The sequence below is a fragment of the Pogoniulus pusillus genome, chromosome 2 (assembly GCF_015220805.1).
Source record: "Pogoniulus pusillus isolate bPogPus1 chromosome 2, bPogPus1.pri, whole genome shotgun sequence".
NCBI classification, from domain to species: domain Eukaryota; kingdom Metazoa; phylum Chordata; class Aves; order Piciformes; family Lybiidae; genus Pogoniulus; species Pogoniulus pusillus.
The window spans coordinates 36,509,758-36,528,142 of record NC_087265.1 but is presented as its reverse complement, the minus strand read 5'-3'; the positions used below and the strand labels follow the sequence as shown (position 1 = coordinate 36,528,142).

At 43.8% G+C, this 18,385-nt stretch overlaps 1 protein-coding gene across 3 annotated transcripts in view; it reads left to right on the top strand.

The window, feature by feature from the left end:
- PARD3B (par-3 family cell polarity regulator beta) overlaps window positions 1–17,741 on the top strand; it is a 474,018-nt gene extending 456,277 nt beyond the window's left edge. For all 3 annotated transcript variants that reach the window (XM_064161234.1, XM_064161224.1, XM_064161216.1), the window contains one exon: window positions 13,033–17,741. In XM_064161234.1, the coding sequence (XP_064017304.1) occupies window positions 13,033–13,387 (355 nt within the window). In that variant the 3' untranslated portion in view covers window positions 13,388–17,741. The remainder of the gene's footprint in view (window positions 1–13,032) is intronic.
- Window positions 17,742–18,385: the final 644 nt, after the last annotated feature.

Below are 18,385 nucleotides of genomic sequence, written 5' to 3'. Positions count from 1 at the left end.
AACTCACAGGCTCTCTCTCTAATAGACTGTGCTTTTTTCCTGTAGGATTCAAATAATAGGCCTGTCAAGGTTGAATACCATCACTGTTGGGGATTTTGATAACAACAGATATGCCATCAAAGGTTTTGTGTTTCTGAAACCTGTGCCCTTCTGCAAACCTGGACTTAAGACTGACTATGCAAACTGTCCACTAATTACTGCTTCCTCTGGTTCCACTAATAGTCCAAGGCATGATGCTGCAATTTAGGGCATGCTCTGCTACATTGCCCTAGTTGTCACGCTGTCAGTAGTCATAGATGTAACATCCATGTAGCAGAGGTATGCTATTCATCTGGTAGAATGTCCTGCTTCTTAGTAATTACATACATATACCCCTCTCTAGGTCATGACTACTTAAAAAGTCAAAAAATAATTTAAGTGTGTTTTGGTTCATCTTTTCTCTAAATACCTGAAAGACACAATTGAAAAGGAATGTTTCCGTGTGGAGTGAGGCATTTCAGCAGCTCACATCCAGTACTATAGCTATTTATTTGCTGTCTAACTCTGTCAAGCCTTAACTTCCTGACTACATTCCAGGATACAGATGTCTTATTCTCTCCTTGCCCTCTCCTCCCCTTTCAGATACCATTCTTCTCTACAGGAGCCTGATCCGAAGCTCATTGAAATGCTTCCATCCAGAGGCTTTGGCTGAGGCCAGATGAATGGAGCGCAAAGTTCCTCATCATATCAAGTTATTCTGTCTTCTCAGTCTGGTATTTAGGCAGAGCACAGACCTCTTTCCATCTTGCTTTCCTTTGCAAAGTATTTTGATGTTGGTTTTTTTTTTATGAACATGTCACTTGGAGTCTATCACACTACAGAACCTGAAAATACTTAGAATGGCATTTCAGTAGTGACCTTTATTGTTCATTAGAGAATCAGCAGCCTGGTTTACTGTGGCTTTAAATGAGCTAGGTAAACTGGCTGTTATTTTCAATTATTATTCCCTTGATTTGAACATGCTTAAGCAAACATAATTATTTGATTGATTCATTATGTAAAAGATTGTTTCAGGTTAGAAGGTGCTTTTATTTAATTAATTCCACACACCCCCAGGCCAAAATGAGACATACTGTCTGGACTCCTAGCTGAGTTCTGACCAGGTTCAGATCAGGAAGTGCTGTTGATTCTCTTATTTCTTTTTCACTGATGGCATGTAGTAGACTTTTTGGATGGAGCAGTGGTGCCTCTCTGATTGTGGTGCTGTTCATCATAATCTAAGCCGAAGCTACTGACAGCATCACATGTTGCACATAAGTCTCTACTGAACGTGATAGTCTTTGACACATAATGTATATATGTGTTTAAAAGAAATACCTGGTGGTGGTGTCCAAAGCCTCTCTTTATTGATGTGCTTCCAACTGCTGTGCTGTCACCTCTGTAAGATATCAGTTATTCCCAGCTGTTGGCATTGCTTTCCCATTGCTCACCGATGCAGTGTTTTAGTATTTGGTACTTTAAAGCTTTTTTTTCCCCCTGTCTTCTACTGTGTGCTCCCTCTTCCAGCCTCAGCATCCTGATATCTTCTGTTCTAGGTACCTGACTAAGTTAACATAACTGTAGTTGCTCTCTCTAGAAGGTTGCTGTGCTCCAAGAACTTGCTGTTGAAATTGTATCTTGTCATCTGGCATGCAGCATGGTGTGCAGATGGTATAGAAGAAATTCATGTAGAAGCTACATATCTCCTTTATTACAAGAGTTGTGGGGGGAATGCACATAAACCTGGGATATTGATGATTGCAACAGTTCAAGAGTGAAGGACATGTCATGCCCAGGGACCATGCCAGCAAATCCTGCTGAATGTATGGTGCTGCCCCAGACCAAGAATGCCTGGAAGAAAATCACATTGATAGATGATATCTTGTGTCATATCAGACTCTTTGCAGGTAGCTGATGCTGTTGGGGAAGAATGCAAAGCTAGGCCAGGAGGGGAAAGTGGAGAAAAAGTGATAGGAACCTTGGGCTCCAGGAAACCAAGCCTAGACCTTGTGGATAAAGGCAGAGAGGGCAGCAAGGGATGTGACATCTTGTACTGTTGTCACATCCCCTCATCTCCAGCCAGTGGTCTAGTATGGTTTCCATTGACTTCCAGATCTGCTTCTCTTAAGTAAATGAAGTTGAGAAAATGAAAAGGGGAAGAACTTAGCACAGAAGTGGATGAAAGTCAGCAGTTATCTTCAGTCATCTTCATTTGTGAATGGACCACATAGCTTATATATATCTAAAGGCATTCAAGCTAGTGCAATATAAATGAGTCAAACCTCTACCTATGCCTGTAAGGCTGGGTTACAGCATCTGGGAGCTGTGTTGCTCTGAAAAGATCATTACAGTCCTGTACTTGGTAGCGGTGGCATGTGTGCGATTCATTCACACACAACCATTCTGCAGGGCATGTTGAGGGGGTGTTGAGGAACCAAGCAGATTCGTGGCTCTGTCTCACCTCTCCAGAATCTGCTTCTGCCACCAGAATCTGGTGTGCTAAACCCTTCTCATCTAGGCAAGTCAACAGCCTGTCCCAGGCTGCCACCTCAGAGAATGTCAGGGGCTTTGTAAATAGAGGAAACAATTGAACGCTAAGTTCACACTTCAGCACACTGCTTAACAACTTGATAACAGTTAATTACATACAGTATTTTCTGATGCAGCCACGGGGAGATAACTCGTGCAGAGACGGAGCACAGGCGCTTGGCCTCGCCACCAAAGGTTAACCTTTTACTTCCCTTGTCCCTAAAGAGTCTGGGACTGCAGCTCTGACTCACAGTACCACAGTATCACAGTATTATCAGGGTTGGAAGAGACCTCACAGATCATCAAGTCCAACCCTTTACCACAGAGCTCAAGGCTAGATCATGGCACCAAGTGCCACGTCCAATCCTGCCTTGAACAGCCCCAGGGACAGCGACTCCACCACCTCCCCGGGCAGCCCATTCCAGTGTCCAATGACTCTCTCAGTGAAGAACTTTCTCCTCACCTCCAGCCTAAATCTCCCCTGGCGCAGCCTGAGGCTGTGTCCTCTCGTTCTGGTGCTGGCCACCTGAGAGAAGAGAGCAACCTCCTCCTGGCCACAACCTCCCCTCAGGTAGTTGTAGACAGCAATAAGGTCACCCCTGAGCCTCCTCTTCTCCAGGCTAACCAACCCCAGCTCCCTCAGCCTCTCCTCGTAGGGCTGTGCTCAAGGCCTCTCACCAGCCTCGTCGCCCTTCTCTGGACACGCTCAAGTATCTCGATGTCCCTCCTAAACTGGGGGGCCCAGAACTGGACACAGTACTCAAGGTGTGGTCTAACCAGTGCAGAGTACAGGGGCAGACTCACACCAGCTTTGAACGTGTTCTGGCTAGCAGTGACCCAGGGCCGTCCACGTAGCATCTCTTCAGCTGCAGGTAGGGACAGGGGGAAGCTGCGCTCAGCCCCGCAATTTGCAGGACTCTCCTTGGAAAGAGCAACCTGTGTGCTGGCAGGCAGGAAATGCAGGGTGGTAAAACAAGGGTTATCTCCAGCACGGGCGGCAGGTAAGGCTTGTCCAGTCATCAGTTGCTCTAGTTGCTGCAGCTGCACCGGTGTTGGTGTAACTGTAGAAGCCGTTAAGGAAGAAGCCAGCATAAACACAGCTGGAGTGGGCTGCAGTCACAAGGCGCTGGCGGCCGTCTGCAAGTCACAGCAGCTGCAGTCAGTGCTACTGCTCACTGGGTACCGGGTGGGACATTTCCGTCTCTCCTAGCCCGGTGGGACTGAGAGGTTTGACCCTTGTTGTTTACAGCTCAGTTTAAGGATATCTGCTGTCAGAGCACCAGCAAAGTTTGTGACTTACTGCAAGTCTAATTAACTGATTTGCCTATCCAAATCTGGCAATTTACACACTTCTGTAGATGCAGCTGTAAAGTTACAACGTGAGCTGTTTATCATGCCCTGAGCCTTTAGATCTCAGTTATTAAGGGTGATGTTTAATGGCTGGCTGGAAAAAAGGATGGTTACCAGAGTGTTAATGGAGTGCAGCAAGCCAGGAAATCTTATAACCTAATGCCTGTATAGAAACCAATGTTTCTAACAAAAGAAAATATGGTGGGGAAAGGATGTACTTACAGGCTATTTGCACTGTTTAGGAGCAAATCAGTACATGAGCAGCAGAGGAACAAAGGAGACTGAAACACTGCCTGAAGAAAGAAATAAGAGCTGCTTGTTTTTAAGGTACTTTGCACCCTCTAAAAGCAGCCACCATTCTGGATCTTGATTTGATCTTGTTGCAAAGGGGGGAAAACAGAGAACAGCACATCCCAGTGAGTTGAACTAAATGTCTGGAACCAGAAAGAAATGAGATGGAGGAGAAAATAACCAGCTAAAATTGTTTTCCTTTTTTGTTTGTGCCATCAGAGGCAGAACTGACAACATGGCTATGGGAGAAAATGCTGCAAGGAATGCTTTAATTTAAATGAGAGATGCCTCAAAAAAAAAAAAAACCCAAGAAACAAAAAAGCCTAAAAGCTTGATAATAACATTAATAACCCCTTCTTACAGTTTTTTATGAGCTCACTAGAGATCAGACAGCATGTTAAAATCCCAAAGGCTGAATGGTAAAGACCTCGGCCCAGGTTGTTATTCACATAAGATTGTTTTAATGATTTCTGTTATTGGAATCACTATGTTTTGAATTAATTTCTCCTGAACAACGAGAACTGGATAGAATTTAGGTTTGTGTGTCTTAGAAAGCATTTTACAAAAATAGTGTGGAGGGCAGTAGTGCTGTGAACATAGGGGTGGGAGGAGCAGAAGGCTTCCTTGCCTTGGAGGAACTCCCCTGGAGTCTGAGTGGTGTGTTTCTATCTGAAGAGGGATTTTGACTAATACAATGGAATTCATTTTAAATCACATTAAAAGCTTCTGAAGCACCACAGAACCTTTAATTTTTACCCTGATAGCCTCTAGAAAAGCAGAGATATGCAATAGAGGTTAGAGTGAAGCAAAGAGATCTGCATAGCATTTCTGGCTTTTGTGCTACTCACTCCTCTCCATCTCTCTCCATTCTCACTGACCGCCTGCCCTTGAGGGAAGTAGCTGGCAGGGTTAATAGGGTGCCCATGTTCATTAGACCAGACATTAGGGAAAAAAAATTCACACACAGAGTGGTCAGGCATTGGAATGGGCTCTCCAGGGAGGTGGTTGAGTCACCACCCCTGGATGTGTTTAAGTTGTTCAGATGTGGGGCCTGGGGATACAGTTTAGGGTGAATCATGTAGGGTAGGGTTATTGCTTGGACTTGGTAGTCCTGAGGGTCTTTTCCAGCCTGAATGTTTCTGTGATTACTCTACAGTTATGCAGTACAAATCTTACCATAAGGTGGATTTCACTTTAGCATCTCAGCCCAGTGGTGGCAGTTCTGAGTGCATTCAGTACTTCATTCTTTAGTTTTAGCCTGTGCTGAAATGCAAAATTAAGATGAGAAACCTAAACATTTTCCTCTCTTGCTGGCTTAACATGCCTAAGTCCTTTAAAAAGAAGTTTTCTCCCTTCTTCAAAACAAAAGACCAAAAGGACCTTAAAATCTCAGCCAGGTCTCTCCCCAAGAGAGCATGGAGGATCCTGAGCAGGAAGCATGACTGCTTAGCATTGAGAATAGGTTACCAGTGCCAAGAGGTTAATGACTCACACGGTATTATGTTGTGTTGAATAATGAGTAACATTTGAAATGACAAGTTGTATTGACTCACTGCTTAAAGTACCAATCTACTTAAGATCCCTTTAAGCTTGAAGAGATCACAGAATAGCAATGTCTTGTTCAATAGGTGCTGCCTTTTTTTTATGCCTCCTGGTAGAAAAAAAGTACCATGCCTGGGAGCATATGAACAAAACAAGTGAGGGATTGAGTGGGAAGGATTAAGGAACAAGTTGTTTTGAATGGTTATTGGGCATTTATAGAGCACTGGCTAGCGTATTTGGGATCTTGTTGCTGTTGATTCGAGGATTTAAATCCTGATTATCAAAGTTTCTACATTCGTAGGTTGGATTTAGGGAAGGAAAGAAAGGAGAGGTTTGCCTGCAGGATGGGATTATCAGAAGCTGTTCTGAGATCTACTGTGGCAAATAAACAAATGTTGAAGTAAAGGAGGGATGCCATGTTTTATGGCTTTGTTGATGATGGGAGGGGATTTAGTTAAATGGCACTCTAAATTCTGATGTTAACCAATCTGTGACATACTTTGCTCCACTAGGGGTTGAGAACAATCAGTTTATTTGCATACAAAATAGACTCTTAGTGCCATCCTAAGAAATCTTGTATAATCTTGTAGTAAAGTTTGAATGTGTCAGACTACTGTTTTCCTGTCTTAGAGTTATTTCTGCAGTTTCCTTATCTGCTTGGAAAGCTAATATCTGACTAAACTTTATGTAAAGATAAGTGGGACACCTAAGTGTCTCCAGTTGCTAAGAAGTTCCCAGAGAGCTTCTGGGGCACAACATGGCTGGAAACGTGGCCCTCTGCAAACAGTAAAGGATTTTCTTCTCCAGCCACTTTAAGGCTAGACTTCAGCTAAAGCAAGGTGAATGTGTCTATATGCTTATATTCTGGGTTTGTGGTACTACTGCTGATTGTTTCTCAATATTCCAAGCCATAACATTATAAAGAGAAAAGCTATGCATATATGTTCAGGCTAGTCAAGGCCACTGTTAAACTTTACAGGACTGAATGCAAGGGAAGAGAATCACACCCTCATTCACTGCATCCAAAATACACTCCTGCTCAAATTTCAGATAAACTTGTATGGATCCCTCCATCTCTAAATCCAAAACAAATCTGAATTCTTTAAAAAGGAGAGGGTTTTTTCTGTTCTTTTTTTTTGCCCTTAGTAGTGGAGGTCATGGAGTGATCATTATTTTTATGGGTCTGCAAAGCCTGTCGAAGTCAAAGCTATGTAATATACATTGCAGAGTGCTCTGCTAATCCAGTCCAACCACAGTCGTGCCTGGCCCAGAGATGAGGGTCTGGTAACTAGAAACCTGACACTGAAAGAATTCCAAACACAGTCCTTAAACTAAAAACAGCTCTCTCTGCATGGCATGTGCTACATGAGAGCCAGGGATTGTATTCGTTTACGTTATCTGATTTTTTAGCCTTGTATTGTTGATAAAAGAACAGGAGAAGAAAGCACCTTCTCCAGCTCGGCCCATAAATAATGTGTGTGTTGTGTTTGAGGTTAGTATGACATCGCTAGACGTCTGCCTTCTCCTAAGAGGCACAAGCTTCTCTCACAGACAGCCGCCGCTGAGCGCTTCCTTGTGTTGCAGATTCTTCCCAGCACTAAGATACCAAATTTTATTTCCAGTGTCTTTTTAAATGCAGAACCTCTCATGGGGTATGGGAAATAATTGGTCTGAAAAAGCAAGGAATATTTGTTATTGGAGTATCTCACCTATTAGGATTACAGAGATGGACAGTAATGAAGATCAGCCATGCAGTGTTTTTTTTTCTTTTGAAACCTTCAGTTTGTTGGTTGGTTGTTTTTTTTTTTCATTCTTAAGTTATATGGACATTGAGTATTAAGCAACAGAATATCTTAGTGCCACAGACTGCAAACAGCACTGCGGTGTCTTTAATGCTGTATCTGAAGAGATAGGGACCATGTGGTCTTTTCAGTCAGTTGTTTTGAGTGTATGTTGAGAATAGCTTTATGGAGGTACAGTGTAATGTGTTTGCTACTGTAAGTTTGTCTAATTTAACTCTTACATCAGCTTCTCCTTTCTTTAAGAGTAGATCCTTCTGGCCAAGAACAAACAGCAGTAATCATGATGCATACAGTACAGTTCTTCAGTGAGAATCTGGACATAGATAGGTCCTTATTGCATTCTCCTGTTCTTTAATCACAGCCTGAGCTTATTGATGCCATGACCCAAAATCTCTCTATGTCTTGCTTAGACATAAAAGAGACTGAAGCCAAATGTGGGCTTTCCATTTGCTACTTAGTCTGTGGCTGTCTTTGAAGTTTATTTCAAGAAGTACTCCCTGACAAAGTAAGAAGGCAGTTTTTCATCTGAGATTATGTTCCTTGCGAAATACTCCCTCAGCAGCAAGGAGACAGTGCTGTAAGAGAAGAGCATTCCCTTCATTTCTTTTTAACAGGTACTAAGAGGATGACCTCTGTGTTTCTCCCTATAGACCAGAGGCAAGAAAAAACTCTTTGTCATGACAAAACCCAAACTCCCAACATGATGGGACGCAATGTGACTCGGCAGACTGTCACATTTTGCTTTCCTTTCAGATAAGCCAAGCATATGTCTTGTAGCTTATGTTAAAGTCAACCTGGAAATGGTGGTTACCAATGAAACACAGTAAACTTGAAATGAAATTAGTTTTCCAAGTTGTTTTTTGAAGCATCAAATATTTAGACTAGTCTGCACTGTGAGATTCTCCACAACTGAGGAATGACTGAAATGGGCTCTTAAAAAAAAAAAAAGAAGAAAAGGAATGGCAGAAAGCAAAAAATGTTTTAGTTATGGTTTGTGTTTTATTGAAACCTACAGATAGCTTTTTAATTTCATTGACTAAATAACATTTTGGATAAAAGATGACTTCCTGGAGTATTCCAAATCCTTTGGTTCTGTTTTAAAGAAACCCAGAAGCTCTTGGAAATTCTGCAGCAAAGGCAGAAAGTTTTAGATTTTCTCTTCTTTGTGATAAATAAAGCAGGGATATAAAAACAAACTACCTCAGGCTTTCCTTGTCATAAAGAAAATAATAACACATGTTGGCTGAACACCAGTCACGAGTTACCTGCTGTATTTGTATAAGGCATCTTTGTGCTCTTAAAGCTCAGAACAGATCACAGTTCTTACCTGGTGAGTCATTTAGAAGATAAACCAGTAAAGCCCATGAAATGATATAGCAAAACATGTCTGCTATACCTGTTGGTATGATCTATAATTTCTCTACAGGGAAAGGTGAGATTTCACTTCTTCACAATACAATTACCATTTTATGGAGCACTTTGCCAGTGATGTTTTTGGGGAGTGCATTTTCACACCATCCTAACGGTTTCACTCTGTTCTTGAACCTGGTGTTTCTGCCTCCCTTCCTTCCACTGTTTCCTTCAGTAGTAGCATCTGCTTTTAGCTAGGCCTGTGTCAGTGATGCAGCTTCCAGTGGGAGCCAGCAGTGGTAAACTATCAGCAAACCCCCTTTTTGAACTCTGAGATCAGTTTCTTCCCAGGATGTTATGTGTCAGCTTCCCTGCCTTCTGCCTGCCATTAATTTCACTGAACCTCCAGGTCAAGCAACTGGCCAAAAATCTGGAAAACAGCTGATGGTCAGAGCAGCTCCCACTCAGCATGTCCTCTCAGAGGGCACACTCCTGGCCTGGTTCTTTTGAGTGGCTGAACCTGCTTGACCCAATTTGTGGATTTTTGATCACTCCCTTGGGTCACTGATTTTCCACTTGAGGTTATTGGTTTGACCCCCAAAACCATGGGTCACTTAGGAGGTGTGATATGGCCCTGTGAACTCTGAACTTATCAGGAGCCAACAAAAACACTGAGGGAGGGAAGAAGAATTTCATTAGGGCCTCCTCAGAGGTGGCAATGTCTGCCAAGTGAAAAGGCAGGGGTTGTTTTGATTCTTGCAGCAACAAGCGTAGCATCTACAAAGGGCTGCCAAGTAGAAACTGTTTGTTATGAGTTGTTATGGCAATTTCTTTAAGGATAAACAACACTATATACTTTTAAACCATGAGCTATCAAGTGGTGTGGCTTCAGAAGAGCCCTGCTCTTCCTGCTGGGAACTGCCCCCAGTATCCCAGACCTACTCTTAGAGCGGGCAGCATTTCTACAGCTAGAGCTTGGTGTCTGTAGCTGTTTCTTCTACCTTAAAAAGATTGACTTTCTGATGATTAATTTAACACATTTTGGAAGGGAAGGGCAGTTTTTTCCTGTAGCTTAAGACTTGTCAGATGGAGATTTATGGCATGGAGACTCACCAGGCTGGTTGGTTGCACTGTGAGCAGCTTCCTAAGAACTTCACCAAATGTCTATGGTAGGTGGGGAAGAATGAATCCTCAGAAAGTAACTCAGCTTCAGTGTGCAGTGCTGGTCATAAAACAGAAGAAAATATCTTCACTGTAGCATGTGTATCTGCACTGGGATCATCCAGGAAGTGAGCTGCAGAGTGTGGTGCAGCCACGAGCATATCTTTCATCGAATTTCCCCCTCATCATGCTGCCCAGGGCAGGCTTTTGGGCACTTATTAGAGTTCGTCAAGGTTTTACTCATGTGAGAGTTCTGGTAATCGTTTAGATCACTGCTTGTTTTATTGCCAAGGCTGCAGAAACCCTTACAAACCCTTTATCTGTCTGGGTCTTTCCTAAAGGAGCCATGTGAAGTGGATTCAAACCTTGTTTCCATGTGTAACCTGTCCTCTCAGCTGCTAAGCCCTGACTCTGGGGAAGACAAGTGTTTCTCCTACAGAGAAGGGAAGCTGGTGCTGAGAGTGAACAGCTTGGATGTTTCTTTATGTTTAAAGAAACATTTTGCCCTTCCTGTTCCTCTCTACAGTTTGTCTGTACAACTCGAGATGGTATTAGCTGTACGTGAAGCAGTGGTGGATTTAGTTCTGTACCATAGGTAACAGCAATGATGGCACAGACTCAGTCAGCTGGGGTACATACCTCAGATGCCTGTGGTTGCTCAGGATCATCTTCACTGCATGATCCTAGGTCAAAGCTGCCTGAATGTACTATGCACTGCACAGTCACAGCCTCTGTGGCAGCAGTGTCACACCATCCCCTAGAACTGAACCAGAACTTTCCTGGAAACAACTCTTAACTGGATAGCAAAACGCAGCCCTCTCTTTTCCTGCAATGTGCAGACCTCACTTGTGAGTTGAGGGATGAGCTGTGTGCCAAAGGCTCAGTAGATGCTGCTTGTGGCTCAGTCCTCTTCTCAACACTCTTTTTGGTACCAGTTAATAGTTAATCTTGAACATGTTATTTTAGAATAATTCAATTTTGCAGTTAGAGCTCTGCCAAGAAGGTACCTGGTTCTTCAGTGAATTCTGGATCATGTTCCAAGCTTAGTCCCTTTTTGATGTGATCCACAAGAATTCAGATGATTATAATTGCAGATGAGAACATCTTATAAAATCTAGAATACATGATCTTGAGTGCTATCCTTATATTAAAAGGTGACAGGTTTAGGTTTGACATTTGTTCCTGCTGGTTTGCTGCTTGAGACAAAGTAATTCCTACCATCACAGAAACCTTTTATTATTGGCAGTGTGCTTTTGCATGCAGAGGAATTGAAATCTGAGTGTGACAGGACTGACTAGTGAACGAGTCTTCGTATAGAAATATATGGAGCAACTCCAGCCTGCTGTGGAAATTAGGCTTTGTTGCAAGGCGTAGGTGTGTGAGCAGAGGCAGCAGTTGCCTCAATATATGCAGTTAAGAGTCCTTTTAGTATCTCAGAGGGTGGCTTCAGGCCCTTCAGCACTTTGTCTGGACTGTCTCACCAGGAGGGGATAGGGGGAAGCTAGGAGTGCCTGTCTTTTATAATGTTCTGTTTTTAAACCAAAAGGTCTCTGGAGAGCATAGGGTCCTAAAAGTCCAAGGCCTGGAATTCTTCCTTTTGCTCTTTCCATTTTAAACAGGAAACATTTGCACTAAGTTATTCCAGAGGGAGAACTGTAGGTTCATTTCAAGGCAGATAATGTTTGTTCATTGCCTATGTCCATGATTTACCCCATGGGCTTAAACGAGTGCAGCAGAAAACCACATGTTTTGTTTCACTTCATGCAAAACAAGCTCCAGTGGAATCTGGGAGCCCAGATTAAGAAAAGGGGAGCATGTTTGTAAATCCACTGTGTGAAACAAAAGGGAGGTACTGGTGAATTGTGAACACCTGATCTGCATACCAAATTGATAACTTCCTAAATATATCTATGTAAAGAATATTTAAACAATTGATGAATTCAGTCCCAAAGCTGCAGAGCAGGTGTAATTGACTTATATATTTAGCCCCTGTTTTGAGTTAAAACTCTGCCATCTTCCTTCACCTCTCACTCAGAGAGAAGCTTTCCCTGCAGTCAATGGGAGGTTTTGCCCAAAGTGCAAAGATATTTGCAATCAGACTAGCAAAAACTTGTAATTGAGTTGAACTTTTGGGGATGCTCTGGTGACATGTCTGTGAGAACAATTATTTTTGCCATTTCAGAAGCACCAGAAGTTAAGCTGTACTAGGGAAAGATATCAATGCTTCATTAGTGCAAATCATGGAATTAAGATGCAGAAAGCTACAGAGAGAACTCCATGGCACATCCTTAGGGATGACATATTCACATGTTGCATTTCACACGGACTAGAGCTTGTCAGATCCATACTGACACAGACAAGTTACAAGGCAGTTGTAATATCAGGCCTTCTAGATCACAAGAGGTTTTTTTAAACCTCAATGGCAGCTCACCCATTAAACACAGGTATTGCAGCCTGACATCCCTAGTGTTTCTTCCAGGAGTTCCAGTTTTGCCAACTATAGTGTTTGGAAAGTTTTACAGTCTGACATGTTAGGAGAAAAAATAGTGGGAAATGGCTTGGAAAGCATGAATATTTGTGCATGTAAAGCTTGTGGGATTTGCAGAGTTACAGACCCAACTCGTCTGTTTATCCTCAGGCTAGATAAGATTCAGTCAAACATGAATTGTTTAAAGGAGCTTTGTTTCCATTATGGCAAATGGGTCACAGGAGGCTGACTTTAGGAGCTGAAGGGCTCCAGTGCTCCCCCATTGTAAAAGGGCTATGATGTGCGCTGGACCCTTCCTCCTGCACCCTGGGTGTTACAGACCTTTGTAGCATGCAGGTGGGAGGCTTGCTACCCTTCAGAAGTTCTCTTGATTCATCTGGACTTGTCATGCTTGAGGTGGCATTTCCTTTCCCAAAGTAAACATAGCTTGTGAGTACAATAATGTGTCATCGAGCTAGTAGACTGCCTTTTTATGTGCTTTATCATGTTTTTCCTCCTTAGGCGTGGACCTGCAGAGCCATTGGAGTATTTAACAGGACCACGAGTAATATACAAAGGGAGAGATCTTCCCTACTATCAAGGAGGACAGCCTGTTGTCCACCCATCTAAGGGGAACTACATCCATGCGGCAGACACAAGAGTGGCAGAACTGAGGTACCCCCAGTACTACTCCGCCCAGCCCGTCATAAACCATCATAAAGGGCCCCTGCGGCAGGATGTGCCACCTTCCCCTCCTCAGTCTCACCGAGCACCAGCCTATAACGACGTTGTCCGGCACCATGGAACCAGTCCAGACCGGTACCAGTACAGGCAACAGGATCCCAGGCAGAAGAACCCCATGACTGCAGCTGTATAGCCACACACTAGACTTGCCAGCACAGCCTGGGAGTAAACCTGTCAGACGCCATCATTGTAGATTGTTCTCAAGTGTAACCACCTGTAAGAACGGCACAGGAGACCTGGAGCAGTTCTTACTGAGCTGGGCTCAGCAGAGGTGCTTTCTAACAGGTGAACTAAAGCCACATGAGGTACGATGTGTTTCAACTGTGTGAGGTACCAGACAGATGAGTATTTTTTAATTCCTTTTAAAAATAGAAAGTGGCTGCTGGAAACAAAGTGCAACACTTAATGCAGCTCAGGGTTATTTACCGTATCCAGTTACACCTATACAGCGCACAGTTGTTTGTGTAAGGGCTGCGGTGCCACCAGAGTTTACTTCAGAGTGCTGTTGCAGAGCCTGTAGCTGAGAGCACAGCATACAGTAAAGACTTTGTGCAGAGCTGGGGATCTTGTAATCCAGTATGTAATCAAGAGTTGACAAGGGACTGCCACAGAGGTGGCGACCACATTCCAGGCACATTCAGACCAGCAGCTCTGGCTTTAAGGATGCTGCAGTTCCAGATTTGTAACCTAGCCTCTCTCTTCCTTTCTGTTTGGTGGTGGCAGCCATCTTGTAGCCTGCAAAATGCAGTTTGTGTAGCAAGGTTCTCCTTTCATTGAACCTGCTGCATTTGGAACAAGGCAAAACACTTCATCCACCGTGCTTGGGCAGGCTGTCATAGGACAAGGCAGCCAGCCCCCTAGGAAATGTGTATCTGTAGATATGCGTTTGTGTGCTTGTGAGCATTTCTTACTTACACAGTCTGCACTCGTTAAATGGAAACCCTGGAGATGGGATCCTCAGCTGCTGTCAGGAAGTGCTGCTCTTGGGCTTTCAGTGGAGCTGGCCTATAAAGCATGGACTCCATAAACTCCTTTTAATTTACTCTGTTGGTGCTGCCTTGGCTCCAGCACTCTGACTGGGATGTACCTGCCAGTGGCATGCCCTGCCCTCCTGTGAACGCACCTGTTGGTGGGAGGGCTGAATCAAGCTCAGCCTGTGGCAGCACCAGGCTGGCACCAAGTGCCAAACTACTCAACTTCCTTCTGCCAGAGGCTATTAGACCAGCAGGAAAAGGGACTCTTCAACAGCAAAGCATCAACAGAAAAGGCAAGGAAAGCCACAGAGAGGGCTTCAAAACCCAGAGGCCCAGGAGAAATAGGAAATAACTGTTGTTTTGTGGCAAGGTGCCTGCAGAAGTGCATAGGAAGACAGAAGATGAGGGGCTCAGCAGCATGATGGAGCTGTGAGAGAACAGGGCAGTGGGTTATATGCCCAGCTCTTTGCCCTGCACAGCTTGAGCTTGCTGTGCAGCCTGTCAGCCTGGGAGGAGGTCAGAAATGCATGTCCCCAGCCACAGGACTTGTGCTATGCAGCCCAGTGAGGCTGGCGGTGCTGAAATCTTTGTCTTAAGGATTTTGTCATAGAGAAATCATAGTCTTGCCACCTAGAACTTTTATGAAGTTTCAAAGTGTCCTTAATTACTCAACCTCTGCCTTTTGTTAGTGCTGTTAAGCCATTTGGGCTCCTCTCCTTATCAGAGAGAGACTGTGACCTGGCCAAGGATTCAGCACAAGGATTTCTTTGATATCTTTTTGACACCTTTAGCATGCCACAGATTAAATCACAAAGGTCGCTTCCCAGGTATTAAATGTCACTGGGAAGGTTTGTCCTGTTAGAAGCACATCCCTTTAATGGACATCCCTGGAAAAAGGGCTTGTTACAGTGAGAGATCTATAAGCTGCAGGGCCTTTGCTCAACTGCTTCCCAAAGGCCACTGCCGGTAGGTAATGGTCCTAATGAGAAGCAGCATTTAGTCCCAGCCATCATTCCTTCTGTGCTGCTAATGCTGATGAGAGACCAGCATAACCCTGAGACAGAGGGAGCACTTGTGGCTGCCCAGCTGCCTGGCAGACTCTAGCATGCGCATTCACACTGATCTCTACCCACCAGCTGGACTGTGAAGCAGGCAAGAGGACACAGCTTTGGGGTGGTGGAGGAACATCGTCATGATTCAGATACAGGGCTGGACTCTCTGGAGCAGGGGCAGATGCAGCTCTAAATCCAGTCAGGAGGAAGCATTGGTGGGAGGGAGAGAGGGAGAGGAATGCATCCAATTATGAAGCAAGCATGTTCAATTCTTGTTCCATTTCTTTCTGCCCTCTTCCCTAGTACTGTAGGAGGGAAAAGCCTCTGGAGGGAGGGCTGGATGTAAAGCTGGATGTCTCTCAGTACCCTCCATAAATAAGGCACATTCCCCAAGGGAACTCTGCCTGTCATGTACGTGCAGCACACAGCCTTGTACTTCTCTCAAAGAGTTTTGGATGCTGTAGGATACTCAGCCAGGACTTGGCAGCCACAGAGTAGCCGCTGGTGTTATGAAAGCCTGTTGAAAGTGAAGCAAAAACAAATTAAAATACTTTCCTTTCCCTTCTTGAAATATAAGCCCTGATACATTTGATCCAGCTGTAAGGAAACTAGTATATTTGTGACAGTGGCTTTATCAAGCCAGGCCACAATTAAGAACAGCTCTGAATAAAAGCTACTGTCTTTATAAATCACTCTCAGCTAACCTTTCAAATGGCATCACAGCACAGCGAACAGAACTTAGAGTATTTCAAGAACCAGGGCCAAATAAAATCTGGATGGAAACAGCTCCTGGGTTATTTATAGCATTTGAAGGACCTGCACAATTGTCTCCCTGTAACCTGAATCTCTCCTTAAGAGCTACCCTTGACAGCATCTACTCCACTGCATTGAGGCAGACAGATCAAACAAACACCTTTTGAGCTGTTAATCTTACCAACAGGTTATTAAACAGTACAGAGCTTCTTTAAAAAACAAAAAGTGCTGGAAGTATAATATATGGATGCATCCTACAGATGAGGAGCTAAGGAGGAACAACAGTCTGACCTAGCTGGTGGAACAAGACCAAAAAAGTATTACAAAGTATCTCGTCAATCTCTGGTGCCATTGTTCTGGGAGAAAATTGCCGTTTGCTGGTTTAACATCTGGTAGAGGTACGGTATTTTCAGAAGTATAATATGTAACTACAGTATATATAGTCAGCTTCTCTGCAGTGTAAAATGTATGATTTTAGCACCATATTGTGGAAAAATATGTACCATGCAGAATTCACGAGGTGCTACAACTGACGGTTGAAAATACACACTTGCAAAATCCAAAAGAGCCGTTAAGTAACAAGTTGTTCTTTTCCCCATATGTCCATATGGTTGGGAAAATTATGAGTCTGAAATGCTCTTGACACGTAATTGCCTTGCACTCCCTCATCCAAAATGTGCCAGTCCAGCAGAAGAGTTCCTGACGTAGTGGATGCGAGGTGGAGGGTTTGGCTTTGCCGCAGGAGCAGCATGCCGTAAGTGTGCGTATGAACGGGACTCAAGACAAGGACAAGAGAGGGCCACTCTCACATGAAGCTGGAAGCTTTGATTTCCTGAGCTGGTAGCATGCAGCCTGTGTTTCTGGCTCTGGCACAGGGCCAGCTGGGCCCAGCAGTTGAAAGATTAAGAGATAGAAAAAGAGCCTGTGGATTTTCTGAGTGACCACCCACTAGTGAGCCATGATCTCGGCCTGCGAGCAGATCTTACCACTGTGATATATTACGATGCCGAAGTCCCCAGGCACCCCCTGAATGCATAAAGAAGTACCAGTTGCCCTCTGTGGAAATGAAAAGGGGAACTAAGCATTAAAAACCAACAACGACAACAAAAATCCCAACCTAAAAAGGCTTCTGCCTTGAAAAAGTGCATGAAGCCCTGAATTCCAATTCACTCCAGCTTCCTGATCTAGAAATAGCTTCACAAGCTGCCTGGTTTTTTTTTACAGATTAATTGTGCTACCTCCTCCCAGACATCACAGATTTGTTTATCAAAGAGTTAGTGTTGTGTGAGTGAATCCTCTGACTGCTCTGCCAGGGCTGCATCCTGACACCCTGCTCTGAGCAGGGACTGCTTTGCACTTCCAACAGGCCCTACACTTGTGCTTTCCAGCGCAGTTGTCCTGTAGAGTCTCTAAGCCTTATGTGCAAAATGCGAGGCACTATTCATTATCTCTGCAGAGAAAGGAAAGCTTCCTAAGATGCTGTTCTGTTATTGTAGGGGAGAGAGAGGTGTTTGTGATCCTGGCAATACCTCTGTGTTTAGATGAAATTTTAAAATCACACGTGATTGTTTTGAGGGAGAAATCCAACACACAATTTGAGAAGCTTTTTTTCTAGAACCACATCCAAGATTTTTGATCTTTTGTTACATATGGCTATATAAATCTTACCTGGTTTATTTTGCATTAAAATAAAGGCTTTAAGACTATATGTGTTATGTATTTGCATGTCGAGTCTTTCTCTTGTTTGTTGTATCTTTAAAGTTATCTTCATCCCTGGAGGTGATTTGATATTGGAAGATCAGGCATGAGCAGGCCAGATCAGAATTGATATGGTAACTTTTAGTATTTTAAGGAAAAAAAACCCAAACACAACAAAACACAGGGCATAAATCTGCATCATCTTCAGTTTCAGAGCCAGAGTCCCGATTTCAGAGCCCCAGCTCAAAGAAGGGAGAAAGTCCCTTGCCATCTTGGTCAATTTCAGCTTAGGCAACATCATGTCCTCCAAGCAGTTTTATCTCAACATCAAGCTTTTCTCTTGCCATCAGTAACAGCCAAAGAGTTCTGTGGCCATGGAGCATGTACTACATCCAACCAGCCGAGGCTGTATTTCAGCAAGATAGTCACAGCACTACTCTGCCAGAGATTCAGGACTCCTCGGAACTTGTACAGAGGTACTTGACTTGTGGTACATGTCTTTTCACTGAAGAGACTACTTTTTGTACTCCAGCTTACTGCAGAGGGGGTTGGACTAGATGACCTTTGGAGCTCCCTTCCAACCCAAACCATTAATTCTATACGTCTATGATTATGCAAGCGTAATTTTTGTTGGACCAGAGCTGTTGGATGCAG